At 39.0% G+C, this 26780-nt stretch overlaps 1 protein-coding gene across 6 annotated transcripts in view; it reads right to left on the reverse strand.

Annotated features, from left to right (window-relative positions):
* LOC114875061 (dystrophin) overlaps positions 1-26780 on the reverse strand; it is a 351419-nt gene that overhangs the window by 36015 nt on the left and 288624 nt on the right. For all 6 annotated transcript variants that reach the window (XM_029184958.2, XM_029184959.2, XM_029184956.2 and 3 more), the window contains 2 exons: positions 22272-22395; positions 16173-16339 (listed from right to left, as the gene is read on the reverse strand). In XM_029184958.2, the coding sequence (XP_029040791.2) occupies positions 16173-16339; positions 22272-22395 (291 nt within the window). The remainder of the gene's footprint in view (positions 1-16172; positions 16340-22271; positions 22396-26780) is intronic.

Here is a 26780-nt window from a genome sequence, read left to right on the forward strand (position 1 = left end):
TTTGGCTACTAAAAACAGAGCCCAAACAGAGGCGGCTTTTGATCGTCCGCATAGTATGTAAATCGTGCTGAACGGAAAAGGGCCAATGAATGGAAAGGGACAGAGGATGAAGGGAGAGCAAGTATAACCAAGGGAAGTCCAGTTTCGTTTCGGAACCGGTCGTTTTCGTCATGCAATTTCACGTATCTACCGTATGTCCATGTGCTAGTGTGGAGTTCTCTGGTCGTCACTCTAATTAGCGGCTATGCGACGCGTCGAGTGCAATACCGCGTCGTTTTCACGATACGTTTCGGAGGGTTTATTTAATCCATCGTTCGCGAGCCAAATTATGCTTCAACACAGACTACATACTGCTAATTTGACGGAATTTTATCGTGGCTAGACAGTTTTTAAATTAAAGAATTCCTTTTTTTTCTGGGCACATATATCTGTTATAGTTGAAACGCGATACCAAATGACCCATTTCGCAACATAGAAAGTCTGACACGATTTCATGACATAAAAGTATCACAGAATAATACTTATGGCATATCAATTTGAAGTTTAATGTTTGAAGAAAATAGCTATACAAACCCTACACTAAGATCTTGTGAGTTATAGCAAACAATGACCGATTTCGAAACATGTTAAGTCTAACACAAGTTCATAACATAAAAGTATCACCAAATAACACTTATGACGCATCGATTGACTGTTCTTAATAAAAAATAGATGCTGCTTTATTGAAACAAATAATAAATCAATAAGATCACTGTTTAATCATTGTTCGTATAAAGAATATTAATGAAGCATTTAGTCAGCGATTTTTATCAAACATTAAGTGTTAAATTGATGTATCATAAGTATTATTTTCTGATGAAATAATGTCAGACTTTATACCTTTCGAAATCAACCATTTGATATCTAATAATCTATTATTTTTTTAAACTCTTCTTTAATACGACTATTTTCTTCTCTATCTTTGTCTTGTTCTATTCTTTTAACCTCATACACTATAAAAATAAAAGCAAAGTTAGATGGCATACCGAATAACCAAAAGCCACATGATTTATTACCGTATACGTTATCTGCCATCGCGATCAACATTAAGTCCCTGCTGTGACACGCGCATTTTATTAACTTAGAACGCTACGAGTTATAGATTTACGAGCAGGCTCATCTAATATCTGTTCGCAACTGCCTCTTGTTTTAATGCCACGTTCACAGCACTATAAAATCATCGATTTATGCACATAGCTCCCTGCACTAAATCCGATCTCCCGCATCGAAAGTGAGACGAGTTTGACCCGTGACAAACTGTTGAAACGTGAATCCTCTCGACGAACATTAATCGCAGCGCACAATAATTACCCGTAGAAACGAACCGTCATGTTGTAACGATCCGTGATTAATTGAATCGTGCTCTTTCATCGTCCCTTCGGCTCAATTATAATAATCATTCGACGAGTCACAGTTTTATAACCGATCGTCGTCGAAGGAATAAAAAGAAGGAAATAGAAGCAGCTGCTTAAAATGATTTACCAGTTTTCTTCAGCAAAATCCGAACAAACGACACTCGATCAGTAAGTACACTCACGGTATCGTGAGACACTAATCCCCGCACTTCTATGGGAACCTTTTTTTACGCATCACCTCCCACACGCACACATACACAGAGGAATTGATGATACATACAACGGAAGGAAAGAGAAAGAAAACGCGCAGGCGCGATTGCTTGCGACTAAAATCGCCGCGTTTCTCCCCCTTAGGCCGTGGCTGTCACATTTTTCGAGCTCGATTCTTTGCTACGCACACCTCTACACTCACTTTTTCCACTTTTCCAACGATACCGCGTAACGAACGATGGCCAGAAACTTTTTCACGAAAGCAATGGGCGTGAAGGACGAATATAAAGAGAAAAACAGACAAGAACACGCTCCGCCGTTCGCGCCGGACGAAGCGGAAGCCGGCTTATGGAGCTCGCTGGAGTCCCCTCGTGTACCGTCGCCGGCCTTTCGACCGATCTCGGTTATTCTCGGCTTTGTTCGGTTCCTTCCCACTGTGTGGTGGATAACACAGGAATCGTTTTGATCTTACGTTGGTTCGGAAGTCTAATTTGGATCCAAAATGTGCTACGATTTTTTAAATTTTCGATAGATCTTCTTTTGCTTTTGAAGTATATTAGATATTACTAAGAAGTTAATATTTGCAGAAGATGAGAGCTGTTTTGTTGATATTCGAAGAGATTTTAAGAAAATTGTGATTCATTTGGGGAGAGCGGATGATTTTTGGAACACCTGGTATATTGCATAATTATAGAGAACTCCGGAAGTAATAATTTTATAAAATTATGGTGTATCTATGTTCTATATTATCAAGAAAATCAGATATCGAAACTAGACCTACATGGCTTCATTATAAAATAGAATCATTTGATTTCGAATGAACATTAAGTGGTTCTTATTTTCCGTGTGCCTTATCCTCTCGAGATCACGTATCATCGATATCATACCCGAGAGAAAGTGAGTGTTCCGCGACCGATCGATAATTAATTAAAAGCCGATCGAACGGTAAACTGGTTACCCAAAGTAATAAGGATTTAATTAACTATTAATTGACCGGCCATGGGTGAATCAATTAGCTGTGTTTTATCGAGCTACGGGATAGCTGGTGGCTCTATCACCGAACATAAATTCACCGATATCCTGACACTGATTTTTTTTTTTAAAGTTCCTTCTTTGTCTTTTCTTTCGAGAGTGAACAGAGTATTATTAATCTGCAGTCTGTAGCGAACAACAGCAGGACGTGGATATATACGAGGCAGCTCGACAGGAGCCTGGCGATGAGTAATGGTTCATTCGTCAATTATAAATACGATTCCCAGCTTGCTGCGTAGCAAAGTTTAGTATTAACAGTACTGTACACATTTATCTTGGACGGGTTTATTTTATACACAAGACCGCGTGATTCATCGACACGGTTAATCTATTGCTGAAATTAATTCGTCGTTTATTATTTGCGACTACTTATCGCCGCTCCTGCACTATTATACACATTGGCGTAATTAGTTAGGAGCTGGAGATTCCTAAGATTTTAAAATTCTATAACTCCAGAATTCCAAATTTCCAAAGTTTTAAGATTACAAAATTCTAAAGTTAAAAAATTCTAAGGTTCTAAAATTTTTAATTTCTAAGATTCTGAGATACTGGGATTCTAAGATTTTAATATTCTAAGATTCTAAGATCATAAAATTCTAAAATTCAAGGATTCTGAGATACTGAGATTCTAAGATTCTAATATTATACGATTCTAAAATTCTAAGATTCTAATACTCTGACCCAGCTGAGAAAAACCTAGTTCCTCCACTGATTGCTATTCTAATTGAATTCGATTACACCGAGATGCTCGCGCCTTTCACCGTTTCCCGTCGGTTTTACTTGCAAGCGCTATTATTAACTCCTTTATGGCGAGGCACGGTTTTCTTATTGCGTGTCACGCGAACTTTGAATAAATTAGGGAAAGGATTGTTTGAGTTGCGTGCATGGGAAGAGACGGTTCGACGGAAACGCCTTCGTTGCTTTCTAAAAGTGACGTAAACTATATTTTTAGTATTCTTGATCAGATTATCTTATCAAAAAATCACCGACGAAACTACCTTTTCTTTTTTAAAACGCAATCTTTCGTTCACCGAAATGTCCGACTAAAGTGAATCATTATCAACGTTACATCCGGTGTCAGTTCCACTGGAAACAGTCGGATCCGCACATTTCCAAAGGTAACAGAGAAACCGAAACGCGAGATGGATTCAGTTCGCAGAATTATGGAGTCCCGCATCGTGACATCGTCCAGAGTTATTGCGATCCGAAGCCAGTAACCGTCGACCGGATACGAGTATTCGGTCTATTCGCGCGAAGAGCACTCGCTGATCTATTTATTCAACCAGGCTGAAGGTAATCGTGGACCGAGATAAGCGCCACGTTGTCCTCGATAAAAGACGATACACCCTGTTCCACCTTCTTTTCCGCTCCATCTCGAACACGGGTACCATGTTCGAATGCTTTTCAGGATTTTTCCCGGTTGCTTGAGAAACTGGTTTCAACCGAGCCAACGAATCAGCTCGAGTCATCGTATCGAGTCCACGGTAACTCACGTACACGTAATTTTACGTGAAATTCATACACGATTGGATCCTTCTGTTAACCCGTTTCTCTTATAACGTCGCATCCGTGTCAGAAATGATACTTGAAACGCGACAAAGTAATTGAAAATTGAAAGTACAGAAACGACGTTGAATTTCGACTCCTATAAAGGATGTTCGAATCGTTAAGAGTGCAAAGGGTTGAACATCGTAACAAGGAAAACTTTGTCAAAGCTTTGTCCCTCAACACCGACGCGTACCTTGTCCAATAATTGGTCACATGAACATAATGTAAATTTAACATCGCCATAGCTCTGTATAGAGCACAATGCCGACATATAACTCATGTTTAATGCAAGAGTCGGAGGCGTCAGCGTGCGATATTACAATACCGGTCGAGGCCGATTCCGTGATTTCCGACGTTGTTTTGGAACGATCGTTCGACACCGTCACATCCTGTCTCTAAATCGAATCTCGCCGAGTGCTGAAACATCGTCGGACAAACCCGAATTCGTTGATAACGATTTCATCAGGATCCAATGTTACCGGACGGACGGTTAATCTTCTTTCCTATCAAGTTCAGTTTCGATGAGAAACGTAGGAAAAAACAATGAACGATTCTTTCGAAGATGATCAATCTTAACGTATCGATTCTCAGTTGAAGTTCCATCTTTCATCGAAGGGTTCGGAATGAAACTGATTTTCGATGAGTGGCTGTCAGGAGAGCTTTCAAGATCAATTAGGAAGATCGATTAACCCTTTCATAGTGGCTGGATCCATTGGGACCTGAATATAACGTGATCGAAGATAATCAATAAATTATAAATGATGTCATTTTGCTTATGACAGAAATGAAAAAAATAATTTACGTTAACGAAGATACTTTATCTTTCATCAAAATCATGAAATCAATCGATGACAGCTGTCACGAAGAATAGTTAGCACGATTGAGATAAGCCTACACCCTGCCACTAATCAACCCCTAATTGCAACGTTTAAAAGCCAGTCATTCACGCCTTTCGCTTATTCAAATCGTACCTCGAAGCTGCTTCCTAGACGACGTAGTCGTGTTGGAATGCCACTTATCTGGTTATCAACGACGCAGATCGGGGATAGAGTTTATTACACCTTGGAAGTATTTGCTCGGGAACGTGAGAAGGCATTGACGTCGCGACGCGAGGGTGCGTTGAACTTGAAAGACCGAGCCGCCAGGTATATTTGGACGCTGCCACGAGGAGAATTTAACGCGTCGTTGAACTTGGGGGAGGATAATAGGCAGTAAGTGTTCACTTCCGGTCGTAGTTTTAACTCACTTGCCGGGAGGAACCGGGTGGAGCTGTCTTCCTGTCGTAAATTTCAGAAACGTCGAATGCTTGGTCCTTAGATAAGCAAATCTTTGATAGTCTCGTTTGGGAATAAAATAAGGGATGCAAAGAGTGTTAAGGCAAAGAAAATGATAAAATGTGGAATAAATTTTTGTATAATTCTTGAAATCTTCTTCAAAATTTTCCACCCTGTGCTACCACATGCCAATAGTATCTTCTTTTCTGTGTCGTCTTATTTATTAAATAACACTGCTCCGAGGATTTGTTTATCAGAATTCCGTTTTATGTTAAAGTATTCTCTGAGCTTCTTTAGTCCTTTGTTGTAATACGACTGGAGACGGTTCGGATGAATTTACTTGAGCACAGACTGTGTACATTATTCATAAGCATGTATCATCTGTTACGTATTTCTGGATAAATCGGGGAAACAATATTTCATGGATTTCTACGGAAGATTGTAAAACTTTGTTTGTTTTCGAAGAAGATGATACATGATCCTACTAGATCCAATTTTTAAAATTCTGATAACCAGCGTTAAGATAAAAATAACAGTTGAAATTATCTTTATGATAAATATTGAGAACCGCTGTTGGCAAGGAACGTGTTAATTCAATATAAAACGAAAAACAATGATGAAAAATTGGATTTTTCTTTGAATCAAGATCGTCTAATTAGACTTCGCGGTGGCACGATTCGTTAGAGCGTTGTATCTAGTTATGCAGGTACTGGTTCATTATGCCATGGTTAGCCATAGATCACACAGATAAATACATTTGTGTCTTAATGCCTGGACAAGCGAGGTCGTCGCGTACCTTTCACCTCCCCCGTGCACATGATGTACACGCATAACCGTGCGTTCCCAATAGCGCAATACTATGCTGGCTACAAATTTGCTTGGTAATTAACCAATTAGCGGAACATTGCTAATTGACTGATTAAGTACCCACTCGTCGGGAACTAGATTGATACTGATGCGGTCGCTGCCCGCGTACATTAACATCGCCGGAAACTTGTCGTTACTCCATGCTTTCGTGCTTGAAATTCCATACAGGGCGATTCAAGAATCGCGTCAACGAGAAAAACAAAAACTCGCAATAATTATATTAATTTAAATCATCGACAATTTTGAAATAACTAATACATTCCACGCCTCATGAAAAGTTTAAATTTCTTTAAAATTTCCTTGCGTTCTCTTCAAACGTGAAAAAAAAAGAAATCATGGAACATACGCTCAATCGAACCGGAACGTAACATTTCATCCTAATCTCTAGCCGAATCGTTACACGGGACAGAATGCTATTTCCAATATAAAAGGTGGTCGAATAAAAATGGTAAATCGATCAGGGTCCAGCTATTTTCCTATCATTTTCACGACCGGTCCCATTTCGTTCGGTTCGGATCGACAGCGGTGATCCATGAAGGAAAGATCGATTTTACTCGAGCAAATTCCTGGTCTGATTGCGAACGTGGAACGTTGTTCGGCTGTCGCCGATTTCGCCAAGGCGCGCGCAATCCGGAATAATTCAAAAGATAATCCGATAGCTGGTGGTTATAATTTGAAAGATGGTGTTTGAGTTTCCCAGCTGGCCCGGTTACGCCTATGAATTCGTTCGTTCCCTCTCAAATGTGAATACGCGGAACACATACGTCGACCAGGAACACGCGTGTGTTCCCTCTATGCACGTATTTGGATAGAACTGCTGTCGGCTATATCCTCTGATTGGGGCCGGCCAAGCTTCCTCTACTGCTTTACATAGCTAACTACCGAGGCGAATTCCACAGACGAGACAACCGTGATCGCTTGGTTCAGCTTAATTTCCAGCTTAAACCGGGTTATCTGGCAATTCTACCTCGGGACTTTTTCAACCTTCAAACACCGAACAGAGACCCAGATTTTTCTTTATCTTCGATACAGGGTCTTTCTAAGTAGATAATACCATCTAATGGAGGCTGATTTTACTAATAATTATATTGGCCCTTGGAGAATTTAAATTTCATTTTGAGCCCCTTTGGATTTTCATTTTTCGAATTTTATTATTCCCCGGAATAAATCCAAATTAACATGCCATAAATATTTTTCAAATTTCTACCATATTTGCATATAGAATTTGTACCTTTTCATTTATTTCTGGACTACTTTGTATATTTGGTAGAATATGAATTTCCCTTAGTTTTCTCAAGACATTCCTTACCCTTTCGTTGGAAGAAACGCTTTGATTCAAAAGCTACGTGCCTTTCGATTGTTGATGCTGGAACCGTTGTCCACAGCTGGAATGTTTCGTTGTTTCACAGAGGCAAAGAGAGCTCTTTCGATGATATTTTAACCTCACTGAATGTGGAGGCACTGACCTCGGCAAAGAGAATCCGCGGGCTTGATTCTTCGTAAAAATACAGGTTTGTTTTTAAAGCAAACTCTGACTGGTTGAGCGTTGGGCAAATAGCAACACCATTAGACGCACCCTTCTGCGGCTTTAATTCTATATTTTGCGAAAAATCGTTCTTTGTTCGGGTGTTCAATATGAAACGCTCAATTACAAAAGAGAGTAAGTAGAAAACTTCTATTTTCTCGTGTTGGAAGTGACTTTTATCTCAAACAGCTCTGTTGATAACTAAGCTTGCAGATAGTAAGTATAATGGTGCTGTAGAATTCTATCATTTAATCTCATAATTATTTGACGGTGTTATTGCAGTTACTCTTTGAAATCTGCTAATATTTGCTATTCATTTCATTTACTTTTCTTAGGTAAATTACACAGAGCTCGTATAACTATAAATTCCATAGTAAAAGTTACACAAGTAACATACCCTGGAGTTCAAGCCCCTTTTTCAATCTCGAATATCTATTTACACATTGTCTGACTTGTTCCAGCTTCTGTCAACATTTATTACCTTCTCTGTACTCTTATCAGATTACATTAAATTTGTGATAAAACGATTTTAAGGAAATTTCACGAATTACATTTTCTCCTTAGTTCAAGAAAAATGATAAAATCGACCCAGAAGCAATTATTATAGAATAAATAAATAAAATTACTTTTGAATTTCTATAAAGCAGGTAGGATATTTTACTTTTGCTTTAAAAAAATATATATGAAAATTTTTTTAAAAATGGAACAATGATAAATGCGATATTTTAACTAAAGAGGACAGTATAGGTGTTGCGTGTAATTACCGAGTAGCTGATAATTAAGGAACAGAGCAGCGAAGAAGGTGGAATTTAAAAGTGAAATTCTCTTTCACTCATGAATCATGCATTCGCGGTCCAAGTCTGCTGATTGCGAAGAAACTTTGATCTCCAGGGTGTATCGTATCGGTCAAATGATCGTAAAAAGATCGTTAATTCGATGCACTTTTAATTGCTCGCCCGTCTTGCTTCCTTCGATGCGACTTTCTCCCTCGTTTCCCCGTTCCACGAATTTAACTTTCAATCTTTCCTTTCTTTGCTTCTCGAACGACGCTTTAACCCGCTTGAATTAATCGCAAGCAACGAACCACATTCATTCGTCTCGACACTTCTTCAGGAAACCTTCATTATAGAGACTATCTAAAAGAATCGTCAAACTAATTGTTATCGCAAAATCTAATTGCTACAGCAAATTTGTAGTATTCTTCCAAATAAGAATATATTCCAAAAATATAAATACGAATAATTTCTCCAAATTTTAACCAAAGTTTAATTAAACTGATTCTCAAAACCATCGTCCATCGTCGAACACACGTATCGTGAACGATGGAAAGAGACTTTTCGCATTCAATTACCCGGGAACATCGGTTTCGTTTCAATTAAGATGAAAACTCCGAGACACGTTCATCGACTATGGAAGATTTGCATGAACTTTCACGGAGGAAAAAATGAGTGGTCGGGTCGAGTTAAAGAAGGATCACGATTTCGAGCGAGCCTCCTTTCGACGTGAAACCTATTCAACAAAGAACGAGTTTCGTGGATTTCGTTAGCGAGGAAAAGATGGCCAATGGAGCACAGAGACTTGCCGGCCCACTCGAATTATATTAAGATGGACTCCGCGGACCGACAGGCTCGATGTTATTTTAAGTACCGTTGAAAAGAAGTTATTACCTTCTTCGTCGAACTCGTTAAATTCCGGGTTAAGCGTTCGTGGGACCTTTAAAACGCGATTTTATTCCGTTTATTACCATGGAAATAATGGTAAAAATTTCCTAACAATATTTATCAATTTGATAAATGAATCACACGACATTTTTAGTTATAAAGGGACACTTTGATGAGGCAGATGGATAACCAGGTACTCATTGAAACTTTGACATTTAAAAAGAATTATTTATGAAATAATCTAATAAATCCCTTTATTACGAGTTCCTTTGTTTCACTAAATAATTGATCAAAGTTTCATGGGAACATGGTTAGACCAGCTGGCATTTTCCTGGTGCACTCAGGATAGCCATGAAAATCCTACTGAAATAATCATGGACGTGTCGATAATCACCCGACTATCGCTGACGAAGCTAATAACGTATTTCCAAGCCGTTATTACAGGCGTATCGCGGGAACGAAGGTAATTCGGTGCGCCACGAAAGGAGAACGGGGTCGGACCGTGGTATTTCAACGTCGTTAGGTATATAGAAGCAGAAACTTGCTTCGTTGGTAAACGAAAAATCGCCTCTACCCTGGTACACACTTTTTCTCGGACGTCTTTTACCGAACGTTCAGCCAGAGCTTTGGCTAGTTTGCCCCGCAGGGTACAAAGTCGTTTCGACAAATGGAAGGTACGCGCGATAGAGAAAATTGTACCGGCAATAATAAAAACGATACGACACAGGGCTTGGTTCAGGGGTTTGGGGGATGAATGAACCACGCGACAAGGTACTTGCGGATTTCTTCTTTTGATACCACCGATAACTTAGAATGTTACATCCACTTGTTTATCCTCCGAGATGTAACGTTTAATCTGATTGTATCTTTCACGAGAACAAACGATGCTACAGAATTACTGTCGACCATTGTTTTCTTTGAATCGATGGTTTGCTGATGGAAAATATTTTTCTTCGGGAACTTTTCTTTGAATAAAAATGCAAATAGCTTTTGTGATTTGTTTTTAACAGAACCTCTAATTAAATATTTTAATTTCAATTTTAGTCAATTAAAACCGAGTTCATCGATCCAGGGAATTGATATCAATTTAACATTTGAAATTTTAGAACATACAGAATCGTATGTTCTATTCTATGCTGCTGATAAATTCACGGCCGGGTAAATGAGCAATTCAAACTTTCCACTCGCGAGTACTATTAAATGAAAATTCAAGACGCAGGAGTAGTTCAACTTTGTAGCGTGTTAAGTACAACGACAAAACCGTGAATTATTCTAGCGGAAATTCTCGTAACAGCTGATATCTCTGTGGTAATAAGAATGATTTATGTTTATTAGTTTAGAAAATAAAAATGATATTGAATAAAATACAAAAATTGATTAGATAGCTCGCAACTCAACGTTCTTCTTTCCTCGAAGGCCAACTCAAGTCTGCCGCATCCCGCAAAAGCACACACATACCTCGCTTTGCTTACACCCGCACCCCTCGCTAGGGCCCTAGGTCTCACCCAGAAAAACACTTACCAACCCTTGGGCCTGGTTTTCGTCATCGCCTTTCTCTTTTACAACTCTCTTCCTGTCTTTAGAAATATAATACTACGCTGAGACCTAAAACTACGTTACCACATTCGGCCATTCTGATTCTACATCTGTCCTCAGATGTTTTCATCGTCACTACATGCACTGTCACAGTCCTCGGAAAAATCATCTTCTTCATTGATGCGCCAAGGCTTCATATGGTCGGCGGCTGTCGACGTTGTCTGGGGACCTTCGTGCTCTCCCTCCTTTTGTACCACGTAACGGTTATTTCGTAGCACTTTTACAATTCTATAGGGTCCCAAATACTTAGCATGAAATTTTAAACCAGGCGCAGCCTGCGTTCTCTTAATTGCCACCAATTGACCCTGCTTATACTTCATAGCCTCTTTACGATTTTTGTTAAATGTCTTTCTATTTTGTGCCTGGACCTCAACAATTTTTTCTTTTGCCCGTTTCCGTACCTCGTCACGATCCATCTGGAACATTGCAATCCACTCTTCCTCTATTAATTTACGAATTTCAGGGTCTTCACGTATTTTCATATGAGTTCCGAACAGCAGATGAAAAGGCGTTGTATTAATGCTTCTGTGTGGAGTGGCGTTCAAATATTTCTGTGCAACTCCCAAATATTTATACCACTCCTCCGGCTTAGGAGAAGACAACTTAGTAAGCAACGGTATAAGAGTCCTATTTATCCTCTCAACTTGTCCATTAGCTCGCGGTATTCCTGTCGTTATAAGCACATGAAGTATATTTTCACTATTACAATAGTCTCTAAAAGCGTCGGATGTGAAACTCGTACCACGGTCGGAAATGATACGCACAGGATTTCCGAATATCACAGCTTGCTTTTTCAACCACGCAATCACTTCAGCAGAATTTGTTGTCTTTGTTGCATACAACCACACAAACTTTGAAAATGCGTCAACAACGGCAAAAATATGTCGATAGGATTTTCTCGTAGAAGGCAATGGGCCAAGATGATCGACATGATATGTGTTCAACGGTAGTTCTCCTTTATCTATTGTATTTAAAAGTCCCTCCTGTTTACCGTGTTTACGTTCAGCTAAAATGCAGTCCACGCAGCTTCGAATGACCTTTTCTACCTTTTGACGTATTCCTTTAAACCAGTAATCCCTTCGCAATAACATTTCGGTCTTTGTCACCCCGAAGTGACCGCGTTCATGCGCTCGACGGACTACCTGTACCTGCATAGGCTTAGGTACGACCACTAACGGTACATCATTCAGCACTCGATAAAGAACATCATTCTTTACAATATAACCATCCGCTCGGTATTCCTCTATATTATCACGAATCTTTCGCAAATCAGTGTCTTCGTTTTGAGCTTCACGCAACTTAACTATCAAACCATCACCAACTTCATTGACAAACATAATTGTAGGTAATGGATGCCTACTCAGTGCATCGACATGTTTCATATTCTTCCCCGATCTATGCTCAACTTTATATTGAAATTCTTCTAACAAAAGCGCCCATCTCGCCACTCGCACACATAAATCTTTCTTATTCATAGTCATTGCAAACGCTTGACAATCGGTCACTATCTTAAACGGTATTCCCAATAAATACACCCTGAATTTTCTTAAAGATTTTATGATTGCCAAAACCTCTAGTTCGTAGCTAGGATAGTTCTCTTCAGCAGGTGTAGTTTTGCCGCTAGCATAATACACAGGATGAAACGCACCATCTACGTTATCCCGCTGCAACAATATCGCTCCATATCCCAAACTAGAAGCATCGGTGTGCAACTCAGTTTCAGCGCCTACACGATACAATTTTAATACCGGTGAACTACTCAAACTCAACTTGAGCTTCTCAAACGCTTCTTGTTCTAATGTCTCAAATTTGAATTTATTGTCTTTTTTCAATAAATTTGTTAACGGCCGAGCAATCATTGAATAACCATAAATAAACTTCCTAAAATAACCTGTTAACCCAAGAAAACTTTGTACATCTTTTACGCATTGCAACTTCGGAAATTTAATTACGGCTTTAGTTTTATGTTCGGATGGTCGAACACATCCGTTTTCAATAATATGCCCCAAATATTCAACCCTTGTTTGCAAAAAGCTACATTTACTCCAGTTTATTAACAACCCGTATTGACTGGCAACTTCTAATACAGTTTTAAGGTTTTTAATTGCACTAATAACATCCCTAGCTAAAATTATTACGTCATCTAAATATATTCGGGCAAAACCAGCTACTATAACTTCTCTAAATACTGCGTGCATGAATTTCTGAAAAACGGCAGGTGAATTGCACAGCCCAAAAGGTACTTTTAAAAATTCATAATGACCGTTAGGTACAACAAACGCGGTATACTTCCGACTAGTCTCCTCGACAGGTACGTGGAAAAACCCATTCTTCAAATCTAAAGTGCTGAATATTGTCGCGCCCTGCAAAGAATCCAGCTCATCCTCTATTAACGGCAAGGGATACCTGTCCTTTATAACCTTTCTATTCAACTGTCTATAGTCCACGCAAATTCTAATTGAGCCATTCTTTTTCTTCACTAAAACTATTGGGCTAGCATAATCCGAATGAGACGGTTGCACGATCTCCTCTTTTAACCACAAGGCTATTTGCTTATCGACTTCGACTTTCTCATCAGGGGACAATCTACGCGGTCTCTGATATACAGGTATGTCATCGCTCAACACGATATTCATTGTAACCCCTACTTCGCGAGTTTTATGCGGCTCATAGCTATTAATCAAATCTTTAATTACTTCTCTACAATCAGAAATTGAAATATGCGACAAATCTATCTCATTTGCATTATCAACATTAATGTTAAAAACTTCTGGTACATCTAATTTCTTAATCAAAATTTCCCCTCCCTTCATGGTGAGTTCTACCGAGTCCAAAAAATCTGTACCTATTATCAACCCATGCGGTGTCAATGCATCAGGCACAACATGTATATTTATTGAATAGGTTGTATCGTCTATTAGAATATTAGTCAGAAATTCCCCCATTGTGAAATTTTTCCCTGTTCCTACACCACGAAATTGCAAAATTCTATTATTTAATTTAGGCGCTCCAATTTTAATATAATTGCTTGCTCGCATTAGATTTAAATCGCTACCAGAATCGATTAATGCTACCAACTTACAATGCTCGATCTGCACATCCTTAACACGCTTTTTCCGTGATTCCTCTGACGTACTACTCACATCTTTTACAGTTTTTTTCACACCGCCACACTCAGGCGCAATATGCCCATACTCTTTACACTTGAAACATTTAGCACCTTTACTTTTCGTCGGGCAATCTACACTTAAGTGATTCCGGTCTCCACACAAAAAACATCTTCGTACGTTTTCCTGCGTTGTAGTTCCACGGATTGTCTTCTTCGTCTTCTCTTCAGTCCGTCGGCTCTTCGTTCTTGAATTTTCCTTCATAGTCTCGTACGACTCGAACTTCTCCTTCAATTCACGAATGCTTCTCGCTCCATACAATATCATTTTGTTTGATTCTTCGTCTTGCACTCCGTCGATAATGTATTTAATAACCGCTGAGACCTCCATATCTGCCTGTTTCGCTATCTCCAACATATGATATACATATTCCTGATATGTTTCATTAGACTTCTTAATTCTCCGAGACAATTCTTTGTGAATTTTGTGCACGTCTACAACTTGCGAAAACTCTGATCTTAACGCTCGCTTCATCTCAGACCATTTACGACAACACTTTTCATAATTGACGAACATTTTGGCTGATCCCCGAAGCAGTCGTTTCGCATATATTACCTTCTGCACATCACTCCATTCGCATAACTCCGCCATATCCTCGAACTCCTGCAGCCAACAACGAATATTTTCTTTATTGTCGCCACTGAAAGTATTTATGGACTCTTCAACATCCCTAAACGTTAAAACCTGCATGCGCCTCGTGCACTCCTTGACACAGTCCCGCTCACGCTCGTCTTCATCTTCATTACATTCACTTTCGTCTTCATCTTCACCATGCTCGATCTCTAATGTCAACGCTGCTCTTAGGCGATCTTGCAATTCTCTCTTGTTTCCACTTGTCCTCAGCTTTCGTTTCTTTAATTCTTCTTTTAATTCAACCAACTTCATCGATTCTACGGCCTTCAGCCTGTCACTAGCAGAGCTACCTTGCAGTGTAACATCAACTATTGTATCATTTCCCGCATCTGACATCTTGGCAGATTCTTCAAATTCAACTCTCTTCACAAATACAACTTGATTTCGACACAATTGTTTCAACACAGTTCAACTCAACACAGTGTATTCAACTCAACACAGTGTATCCAACTCAACACAGTGTATACAACTCAACACAGTGTATTCAACTCAACACAGTGTATTCAACTCAACACAACTTGTTCAACACAGACGACACAGTCAATTTGTTTTATTCAAATCCCGGACGAGCCCCCAAAAATTATGTGGTAATAAGAATGATTTATGTTTATTAGTTTAGAAAATAAAAATGATATTGAATAAAATACAAAAATTGATTAGATAGCTCGCAACTCAACGTTCTTCTTTCCTCGAAGGCCAACTCAAGTCTGCCGCATCCCGCAAAAGCACACACATACCTCGCTTTGCTTACACCCGCACCCCTCGCTAGGGCCCTAGGTCTCACCCAGAAAAACACTTACCAACCCTTGGGCCTGGTTTTCGTCATCGCCTTTCTCTTTTACAACTCTCTTCCTGTCTTTAGAAATATAATACTACGCTGAGACCTAAAACTACGTTACCACATATATCACATTGTCTGTAAGTGGAGACAGGCCAATTAGCACGAAGGGAGAATCAGAAGCAGAACTTTGCGTTTTAGGGTCATTCGACGAGACTTTGAATACGACGTAACTATTTCATATCTCTGTTATGTAACAATTACTCAAAATTCACGAAAGAAATTAAAAAAAAAAAAAATGATCGATTCACCGATCGCGAAATCGCGCGACAATTTTATGAAGAGGAAAGCGAAACGAAGCGTGATATCGATGGTTGAGTTCGCTTATCGCTTTTTGACGCAATCAAAATATTTGTATTCATATCGGGTAGCAGAGTTGCAAGGTAAGTGGCTTTCTATGTAAGTAAAAGGAGGGTAAAGTACTCACGTTAGCGGTGTCGTCGAGTTTCCGCTTCCACGCATCGCTACGTTCGATTAGGGCGTTCCACTGCTCTGAAAGTTTGTTCACTTCCCGGCGAATGCTGCGCGTTAACTCGCGTGCTTGCTCCTCTGCGCTTCTGTACCCTCTCGAATCACCGTCCAATTCTCTTCCGGCTAAAGATGAATATTAAACGTGAACATGCTATCCTTCCATTCTAAATATACTAGTGAAAAATGTAGAGGATCAGTTGGTTCATGAAATATTTACATCAAGTACGAACATCCTTCAGAACTGTTAATTAACCATGGGAGGCAAGGAAGTTTAAATGAACCTTTAGATTTAAAGAAAACATTCACCATTTTATTAAAAGTTTAAATTTTAAGGAGTAATCATATTTCACCCTCCATGGTACTTAAGGGTTAAATTGTAAAACCATTTGATCCTCCAATATCTTTTAATTCTTAGAATCTATAATATCTTATTATTATCTATTTAACTGATATTAGTCTATTCAAATATCATGCTCTAAAATGCCTTCTCCATAAAGGGTTGGTTAAACCCTCAGAATGGTTTCCAATAAAACATCCTGTTAATACTACCAACTACCGACAAATCCTTCCTAAACCTCTTTGGCTATCACAACATTCAAACTGGACAACTTCTGAACGCTGAATTCTAATATCAATAGCATCAGAGATACTAGGTTCAATACCAATAGCTTTGAAGTTATAGGATACCATTACTGCTCCTCAAAGTCACAGGATGCCATATGAATTCAAAGCTATGTATGTACGCAGTTCTCGAGACTTTGTGATGATGTGTCACAAGAGAGATGATGTTTACTTTGTATTCTATAAGGTTCTCATATTCTCATTTTCAAATTACATTTGTATAATTATTATATAGGATACTTGGGTATTGAAGCTTTATTTAAATTTCAGGGGATGGAAAGCTTATTCTATAAATGTTGTAAAAGAGATAACACTTAAGCGGATACACATATGAACATTAACCACAATTTATAGACACATAGAACTTAAAGAATTTATGATACAAAATGCAGAACTATTAACAGAGTTTTAACTGAATTAAATGTAAAAAAGGAATCATTCTACATTTATATCATAACTTCTTGTCAATTAATATTGCAAAAGTAGTCCTGACTAGTTTGATAAAGGTTAGGTTAGGTTATACATAGGCTGTCAAAAATATTAAATTAACATTTTAAATCTAATACTTCAAAGTACTAATATAAATTGTGGTATAATTCTGAATCTTTTTTCCCTTTTTAAGACTTTCAAGCGAAATTATTAATTACAACAAATAAAACAATTAACATACAGGGTGTTGTTTGGCTAAGGGTCAGTATCCTCTGAGGTTATAATAGCTGGGATGATGCTGAACAACTTTCTCCTTTTCTAAAATACTCGTTAAGGCTTAGTTATTAAATTATTAATGAAAAATACCGACCAATTAGAGCACGCGTAGAGCGCAGGCTCAGCTGCGCGAATGACAGATACGAGAAGTGCACTCAACCATGGTCGCAAACAAACTGACTCGTCAACGCGCCGACTCGTAGCTGACACTCCCGCAGCCGAGTCTGCGCACTAGGCGCGCTCTGATTGGTCGGTGATTTTCAGTAATAATTCAAAAATTAAGCACTAATGAGCATTTTGGTAAAGGAAAAAGTTGTTCAGCATCGCCTCAACTATCATCCCCTCAAACGATGTCCCTCCCCTAGTTACCACCCCCGTAAAATGTATGAAAATTCTAACTCGAAAATATAAAGAAATTATATGACACCTTATATGTATCAAGATTGTACAATCATTTATTTTCTTTCCTATTTTAGAGAGAAAATGTAACAAATTGTAGAAATGACGTTATGGGGTTGTAATACCTACAGTGCTCTATCGCTAAGAATTAATTGTCCTATGAATCACGAATCGTATCACACCGGATACTTTTTATGCGCATGTTTAGCATTGATAACACCTACAAACTCCACCTGCCTTCCTATCTACCTCGTGTTATGATGATTTATGTTTATGGTACCAGTTGCCCATTATTCCATCACTTGGTTCTGCAACTACTCGATTCTGAATTCATCGATCCATACCTTGCAGTTTTCTATTTTTATCCACATACATCGTTAATCTAATTATTACGGTTTAAAATATAAAGATTGAAAAAATAATAATTACAAATGGACCTTTGATTTTTCTTCAAATTCTGGGTTCTATAAATATTTATACAATCATTTGACAATTTATATAATCAAGGTTTCAACGTTTCGATAGAAATTCATTTGCATTCGCTAATTTTCTAAATTGTCGCTTAAACGAAATAATGGAAAGCACTTATCCACTTTGACAATTAGTGAAACATTGCTGTAACATTAGAAACACTAATTTTCTTAATTTCTCAGTTTGCATTCACTACTGTGCTCACCGCATTAGTCTGCTACGGTTACTTGGAATTACTCCAAACACTTTACTCAGAAATTCTCTTCGAGCATGTTAAAGACAGTCCACGAGGTTGGTGAATGGTTCGATAGGAAATCGAGTAGGAGAAACTCGATCGAGAAGTCGAAACAGGTAGTGGGTTCGTATAAATCAGACCGATCGTGGCTCGCTAAAGAGACATCACAGTTGCACGAGGGAAACATCGAAAAACTATTTTCACCGAATCGAATTAGGCGGTCGTGTTCTTCATCGGTAAGCCATCCATTCAACAGTTGCCCGTGTTCGATTTCCAGTCACGTACACCCTTGCCGCTCGTTCTTTTTTTCTTTTTTTTTTATCTCTTACAAACTCGTTTCCCTTCTTCGCCTTTCATCCCCCAATTTCTTTTTTTTCCCGCCTTTTATTCGCGCGGTTTCCGCTTCGAAGATTTACAACAGAATTTATGTAATTTCAATTATCCTTTCCGAGCACTTGTATCGTAATTAACAGAATAATATACAAGACATTTTAGTACCAAAGTTAATAATAGAAGGGGGATTTTATCTATCTTTAATTTTTGGAAATTATTTGAAAATTTTCAAAGTAATCTTAGCTCCTCAAAAATGTGTCTCTAATCATATTAATTATCCTATTGTGATAATATACAAGACATTTTAGTACCAAAGTTAATAATAGAAGGGGGATTTTATCTATCTTTATTTTTTGGAAATTATTTGAAAATTTTCAAAGTAATCTTAGCTCAAGTTTTTCAAAAATGTGTCTCTAATCATTAATTATCCTATTGTGATTGAAAAAAATATTTCACCTTAAAATGAAATGTGTAAAATTCGATTTAGTCTTGACTGAACACGTTTGACAGTGTTCAATTTCAGACAATTAACAAAAGGAGGAGACAGTCATGAGACAGAGATCCAGAATCTGAACATCAGGGACCTCCTGCGCGAAGACAACCAGGCGTTCGTGCGGTGCACGATTTCAGTCACTCGACAGGGAGTCACGTTCGATGAAACGTGCGCGGCATCGAGCAGTTCCCGGGCGTTGTCGTAACGTCAATAAATTTCAACCTATATAACATCCTGGGGTCCAGATCATGCAACGGGTCCTGGCTATCCAGTCCTACGACCGGCTACTTTGATTTAACCGATGAAATTGTATCAATATGCAGGATGCTTCCTAACAGATAGCGCGAGAGAAAAAATTAATGAAAAATTTCGAATGAAATGTGAAAAAAAATCGTGAAGAATTCTTTTTAATATTAATAATTGCTGCAGATTGCAATTTTGCACGAAATCTGTCTTTGCTGCTAGAGGTTGAAAAGTTCCTCATAAATTTCTTTAGAGACGATCATTTGTAACCAAATCGTTTAACGATGAATAATGCAGTTTCAAACAAAAACTTCTGTGGTCAATGTTAACGAAACCCTCTCCTGGGAGCAAGGAGACGTTATCAATCGAGTTACAAGTATGGAAGTACACCGAAACTGGTGAAACTTGCAAGCTTCAGAAGAGACGTCCCGTAGGACGACGGAAACTCAAAAACTCCCGAGAAACTTTTAACCCCCTGAATACTATTCACTTGAACGTTCGATGCGTTTTCCTTCGTTTCGATAACTTTGTATCAACGTTTCATCTGTAGGTTTCGCGATAACTCGATCGATGCGAGCTGCATTTAACCAGGTAATAGTTTGAAATTTTGATAAACCAACTTGAAATTCAGTCAGGAATAACATTGGTTCTCTGTTCTCACTCAAACTCAAAGTACGCAAACTATGCGTGGTATTCGAATTTTGTAAAATATGCAAAATGATTTGGAGTCTAATTATTTATTAGAAGATTTTAATACTTGAGTACATTATCATAGAGTAATAATATTTTTTCAATCTGAAAGTATCTATAATGAAGCGACAGACTGTATGATAATAAAAGTAGAAAATTATAATTTTTCTATCATTATAAAACGAATGAAAACAACATTGTTCTTTGTCTGATGAAACGTCTAGAAGGGTATTTGTTTCGTGGCTTAATAGACGAGCCCATTTTCCGTGGAAGAGAACTTTCTGAATCCTTCTTGGTCAAATAATCATAAATTCCGCGTCCCACGTTTCTTAATAATCCCGCTTTCGAGAGGGTGGAATTATCTAAATGAAATATTCAAGAGGTCCACGGTTACACGTTCGCCGCGGTTATTGTACGTGAAAGGCGGTGACAAGAACGAATGAAGCTCGTTTCCAAGGGCCGTTCTCTTGTTCCGTTGCTTAAGTAAAAGGAAGGAAGAAGAAAGAAAAAAAAAAGAAAACCGAAGAAACGAAGAGAGAAAACTTCTCGTATTTTATCAGTCCACTTAACAATCCCCTTCATTCCGCGTGACAAACTCTGGCCGAGGAGCCACCCTTTGAAACTACAACTTTAATCAATTTTAACCCCGCTTTCAATTCTGAATGTTGACCTCAAAATCAGAACGAAAGGGGCCGTAAAAGAAAATCTAACATTACAGAATCCATTGATCCCATAAAATACATCTATCACTGTGAAAGTTATATAGTAACACATTTTATTTCATTTAATATCAAATAAAAAATGTAATTTATACTATAAATTATCAGAGTAAGAAAATTTTGAATTAAAGTACCCGGAAATGAATATTCCTCAACATTCCAAAGGTACTTTGTTCCTATGATTGCTTCCCTTGTTATTCGAATTGCACGAATTTACGGGTGAAAAGTTTGGATTCTTCGAGACGATCGGTCCCCATTTTCGTCCCTTTTCTATCTCACTTCCTGTTTCTCTCTCTCTCTCTCTCTCTCTCTCACTCGCTCGCATCTAATTGGTATGAAAATTCGCAGAAAGAAGAATGGCGCGAATTACTGGAATTGAAAGCTCTACCGCGCCTCTTAATTACTAGGCCTGCGCTATTGGCGAATTCAGTCGCGCGTTGCGAACCAGCACCGCGGAAACTAACGAATGTACTTGGCCGACTTTCTTTACCATTTCACGGAAACTTTCGTCGCGCGGCACAGAACGATCAATTTTCTCTGTTATTCTGGGAAATCCGAGGAAATCTTCAGGGGACATCACGATTTTTTCCCGAACAAATCTACTATGTTTGATATTGTACTCAAATTTTTAATTTAATTAGTGTTTCACTTTAAATACTCGCGATCTGGACAGATTATTTCCGACACTTGTAGCGGTATGTTGTTTCGTTACGTTCAAAGTATTCCCGACAGTAAAAGGAAAGGACTGTTTTAATTTAATGATTAAAACTTCATTTGCTCCACTTAAATCGGCACCCGAGCTCGTTAAATCCAGCTTTACGAAGCTTTGCTCGACTTTATAGAGCTTCACCAGGCTTTTAAATAGCTTTGAAAATTTCGAACACGGTTAATTCTCAAAGTACTCGTGAATCGGGCAAATGTATTTTCTTTGAGATTCAATTTTATTTCGGAAATTCAACAATCATTTTTTACTTTCAATTATAATCCGAAGGAACACATTTTAAATCTTTCAAATAGAAAAGGAAAAACGAGTACTGAATTATCCAGAGTTCTAAAACTAACTGCTAATTATTTTACACTTGAGAAATTCTCACCCAGAAAATCCAAGATTAAATTGAAAAATATTAAAAAATATCAAAAACTCACCTTCAGAATCCGAAGTATCAGACAGTGGCGGCTCATTGGCGATGTACTGGCGACCACTCAGAAGATTGTTCTCCACGATCGGTCGCTTATCCTCGAGCTGCCTTCTGAAGCCGCGATGATCATCCTGCAACCACAGGAAAGCGTTTATTTAGAAGAGAAACACCAATTCCCTGCAGCCACTCGTGGTTCGCGAACGACTTTCGAGGCTTGTACACGCCCAACAGGGTAAGTAGGCTAATTCTACGAGCTTTTAAACGACAACGTCGACGACGGACCGACGTGCAGAGCCATCGACGTCGCGTCTTCATCTCAACGCGTGCATCCGTAATTTCGTTTGACGAGCCATCGCCGGCGAGTGTCGCTTAAAAAACAGCTTAACGAGATTATTCCTCTGCTCGCCGAGAATTTAGACACCGGAAGCTGAGGCACGTTTTCACTTCCGTCTACTTGTTTTTACGTATCCTTGCGCCTTTCGACAGGCCTGGCTAAGCAGAAGGCACCTTTCGAATCGCGAGAAATCCTTCGAAACGGGACGGAATAATTTACCCAGTTACCTTGTCGCCACAACCGGAAGGTCCTTCTGTTTTATTTTCAGTGTAGGAAATGAAATCTCGTCTTACTAGCGGTAGCTTTCTCGCTTCGTTTCGTTGGGAATTATTTTTACCTGCGCGAAAGCTTCTCGACCTTTTCGCAAAGTTAACGAATTATAAATATATGTAAATGTAATGTAAATAAAATTTTCTCCTAAATAAAATAACGTCTATAGTACTAATTTTGAAGACACAGACCACGGTAAATGATTTTTGGAAAATTTTCTGGCTGATAGAAATAACACATTTCTAATATTTTCTAATCGCTCTACAGTCTCCCTTTCTAAATTTGACGGTGTGCATTAAAGCTGATCCGTTAATAACGGAAATTAGAGCAACTAAAGTGTCATTCATTCAATTGAAGTTCCAGACACGCTCTAATTGATCACGTCGAGATAATCGCCTTATCAAATTGGTTATCGGAATGACGGGTCGGTTAACTAAGGAGCGTGCTTCATAATAACGTATTCAGGATGTTGCTGCTAGTCAAACTCTATCCCCCTTATAGCATCTACTTACAGAATAGTTAAGTAACCTAATATTCCCATGCACAGAACCAGTAAAAGAAAATAGATCAATCTTAATAAATATTAAACTTGTGTGCCTCTATCGAACGAACCTTTACCTTAGTGCCATCTTCGCAATTAATAAAAAAGAATCTATTTTCAATCTATTCTCCTTGATATTATAAACACAAAGAGGATCTTTTGAATGCACTTCCCGTGCATTTCCAATGATTCGGGAAATATCGGCAATTAAAGGAACTCCAATTTCCTGGAACGCTCGTGGAGCACGGAATCGTAGTTGCGCACGAACGAGACGCTCGTTGAAATCAATTGCTGTACGCGATAATCGTTGTCGATCGTTGGCAATTTCTCGTCCTGGCAATTCCTTTTTGCCGGCCGTTCGTACGCGCGATCGATTTCGCGTTAAGCCGCCCCGTTCGGCTGCAGACCCGTCGCATCGTTATGTTGCACATCGTCCCGCCCGTTTACGATGAGAGCGCATTTCACGTATGCAACTCCGGTGCAAGCCGTTTCGATTTCACGCACCAATATGGCGCCATAAAACGAACCGTCTATCTGCCCTGTGCCAAGATATCGATTCGTTCTTTCTCGATCACGAAATTAATTTCAACGGCAAAGTAATACTATTGAACATTCCTGAAGAAGAATCTCCTTAATTAACGCTTTCAGCATTATATATACTTTTCTTTCTTTTTAATTATACGACACTCTGTATATGAAATGTATATGCAATTTTATGATTCATTAAAAAATAATTAAAAATAACGAGTTCTCTTGCAGTGCAAAATTTATAAATTTTCGTTTAATTACGATCAACTACTTGATGGTTTGTTAAGTGTTAAACAACGTGCTATGACACGTGTAGAGTATACTGGGCAGAGTACCGTATTATTTATCGTATTCTCTATGGTGCACAGAGAATAGTGCACTGTACACAATGTATAGTAGATAAAGCGTAACGCGTAATGCATAATTCATAAAGCATGATGCAAGTTGCAGAGTACAAGTTGCAGAGTGCTAGGTGCAAGGTGCATCATACAGAATGCGTGTATGGTGCATGATGCACCGCGTACGGTGCAAGGTGCACGGTGAAATGCATCCTTCATGGTACCTCCTTGCAGAAAGATATAATCTTACCCGGGAATTCTGAATTATTTTGTTATTTTATTTAATTCTGTATAACTCGAAGCTATTGAATAATCAAAATTCTCAAAATCAAATTAAACCCATTAGAAGCGCGAAGAATGTAATTTTGCAATTTAACCGAGCAAAAATCCGTCCATTTCCGTCGAGTCTTAAGCGACACGGTGGTTGGCGGCAAGTCGCGCCTCATAATTTGCATAAATTATTACGCCGCATCGCTCGCTTATGCACAATTATTTGCGCGCGAATTAGAACGACGCGGGCCGGGCCATTCCCGGAAATTCCGGCATTACGTCGGCCAGTATATTGTTAAACTACTATACCGTTGCGGAGTTCTGTTGGATTTACTTCTGGCACGGTCATTAGTCGGCTGCATTCGCGACCCCCCCATGGGTTTTCTCGCGGTGCCATTAGTATGGAACTTAAAATTATGCGTCTGTTCCCGTGAAATACTCCTACAGCTAGAAAACTCGCAAATTTTCCGACAAAATCGATGCGTCCTACTTCGAAACTAAACGATTAATTCGATCGGAAGACGACTACTGGTAAACAATTATATCCGAAGTGTTGGGTGAACAAGATTTCCTCCTTTTCTTGTCCAACAACTGCTTCGACATCGTTTTCACCGAGTACACGTGTTCCAAGTACGTGTTGTCACGTCGCAAACGTCGTTGGCCAAGTCTAACTTGAAAGGGGCGAAAGAACCGGAAGAAAAGGACGGTAAGCTTTAAATGTGGATATTTGAATTTCATGCATCGCAGATGGGACATTGGCACATCGCGTACACCCGAAAATAGCTCGTTGTTCGTACCACCTGTATACCATCGTTTCTTTTTTTTTCACTTCGTTTTATTTGCTCTACGTGTGTACATCTGAATGAACTGGTGCACTGTATTACCAGATTGTTTGTATAGACAGCAATGAATACCTTTGGTTTACTATGCATGGAATTATTCAAGTGTGATTTTCAGCATCTGCAGTGAAGAAAATTCTAAATTTTAAATCAGTTATCTTTGGGTGATAGAAAGACTAGATACTTTGTATCTAGAGGGTTAAAATAAGCTTCTTCTTCATAAAAATGTTAATTGGAGGATAAGCATCAGGGTATACTTTCAGAGAAGTGATATATTGTAACATAAGGGTGATGTGTTGTTTGAGACAAGTAGATGATACAATATTACAAAGGCATCTTAAATAACACACCACCTTTGTTCTTTTGGATCACAATGTATAACATTGCACAGGAGGATTGTCTTTGATGCCTCGATTAACCCTGTCTCTTTATGACACAGGATCCATTGAATTTTTTCTAAGACACTAATTCAACAATTACATAAATTCTCAATAAAAATGAATTCAAGCGTCCCAAATAACTAAACTGCCCTCTTACGTTTTCAGTTTTCAAATAGCACACTGCTACAGAAGACTACTCTAATGACCAATCCTAATTCATCAAGGGAATAGAACCATTTCCAATCTGTAACCATCCACAGTACGCGATCCTACTTCATCTTCACCTCTATCAATCTCAAAATATAGCATCCATCCATCAACATCCTCGCGAACCACTTCAAATTCCTCTCCGGCCATTGAAATAATCCATCGCGTCTTTCCAGTACCGGGTAATTAGCAGTTTCACATTCGTGGGAGATCGATACTGTCTCGGTTATTTATTCGTCCCTGTAATCGTTTGGCCTCGTTAAGCTCCCCCGTCACCGATTGGAAACGTTGAAACCACCATGAAATCCTCGAAACTTTTACCCTTCGATGAATACGCATCGATTGGGGGGGGAGATAGTTTCCGATAAGTAGCAGCACAGGTGTCGGCTGTCGATGACATTTGTGATCAGGTTCGCGCTACATGCGCCTTATCATCCCTGTCCACTCACAGGGGCGAGGCGCATAGAATCGCGTGGTGCGGCGAGTAACATGCACGTTCTAATCTGGATTAGTTCGAGCTAGTCCGTCTTTGTGCGTGGAAACTGGGCCGAGGGTTGCTCTCGCTTCATCCCTCTGCCATCCATGTGCCCACGCACACACGCCGACCCTAATTGCCTCATTTTCGCGTAATCCAGTCCATTCCAGTAGGTTACGGGCGGATGCTTCAAGGTACACGAGGCCATTCGACGGAGACAAGATTGCGCAGATACGGATGGATTTCAAGATGACGTCGGATCATCTTCTAATCGTACGAACGCCTTAAAGGCTATGGGTGAAATTTCACCCCGTGGCAATTTTCCTTCGATAAT

Source organism: Osmia bicornis, chromosome 13, assembly GCF_907164935.1.
Source record: "Osmia bicornis bicornis chromosome 13, iOsmBic2.1, whole genome shotgun sequence".
Classification (NCBI taxonomy): Eukaryota; Metazoa; Arthropoda; class Insecta; order Hymenoptera; family Megachilidae; genus Osmia; species Osmia bicornis.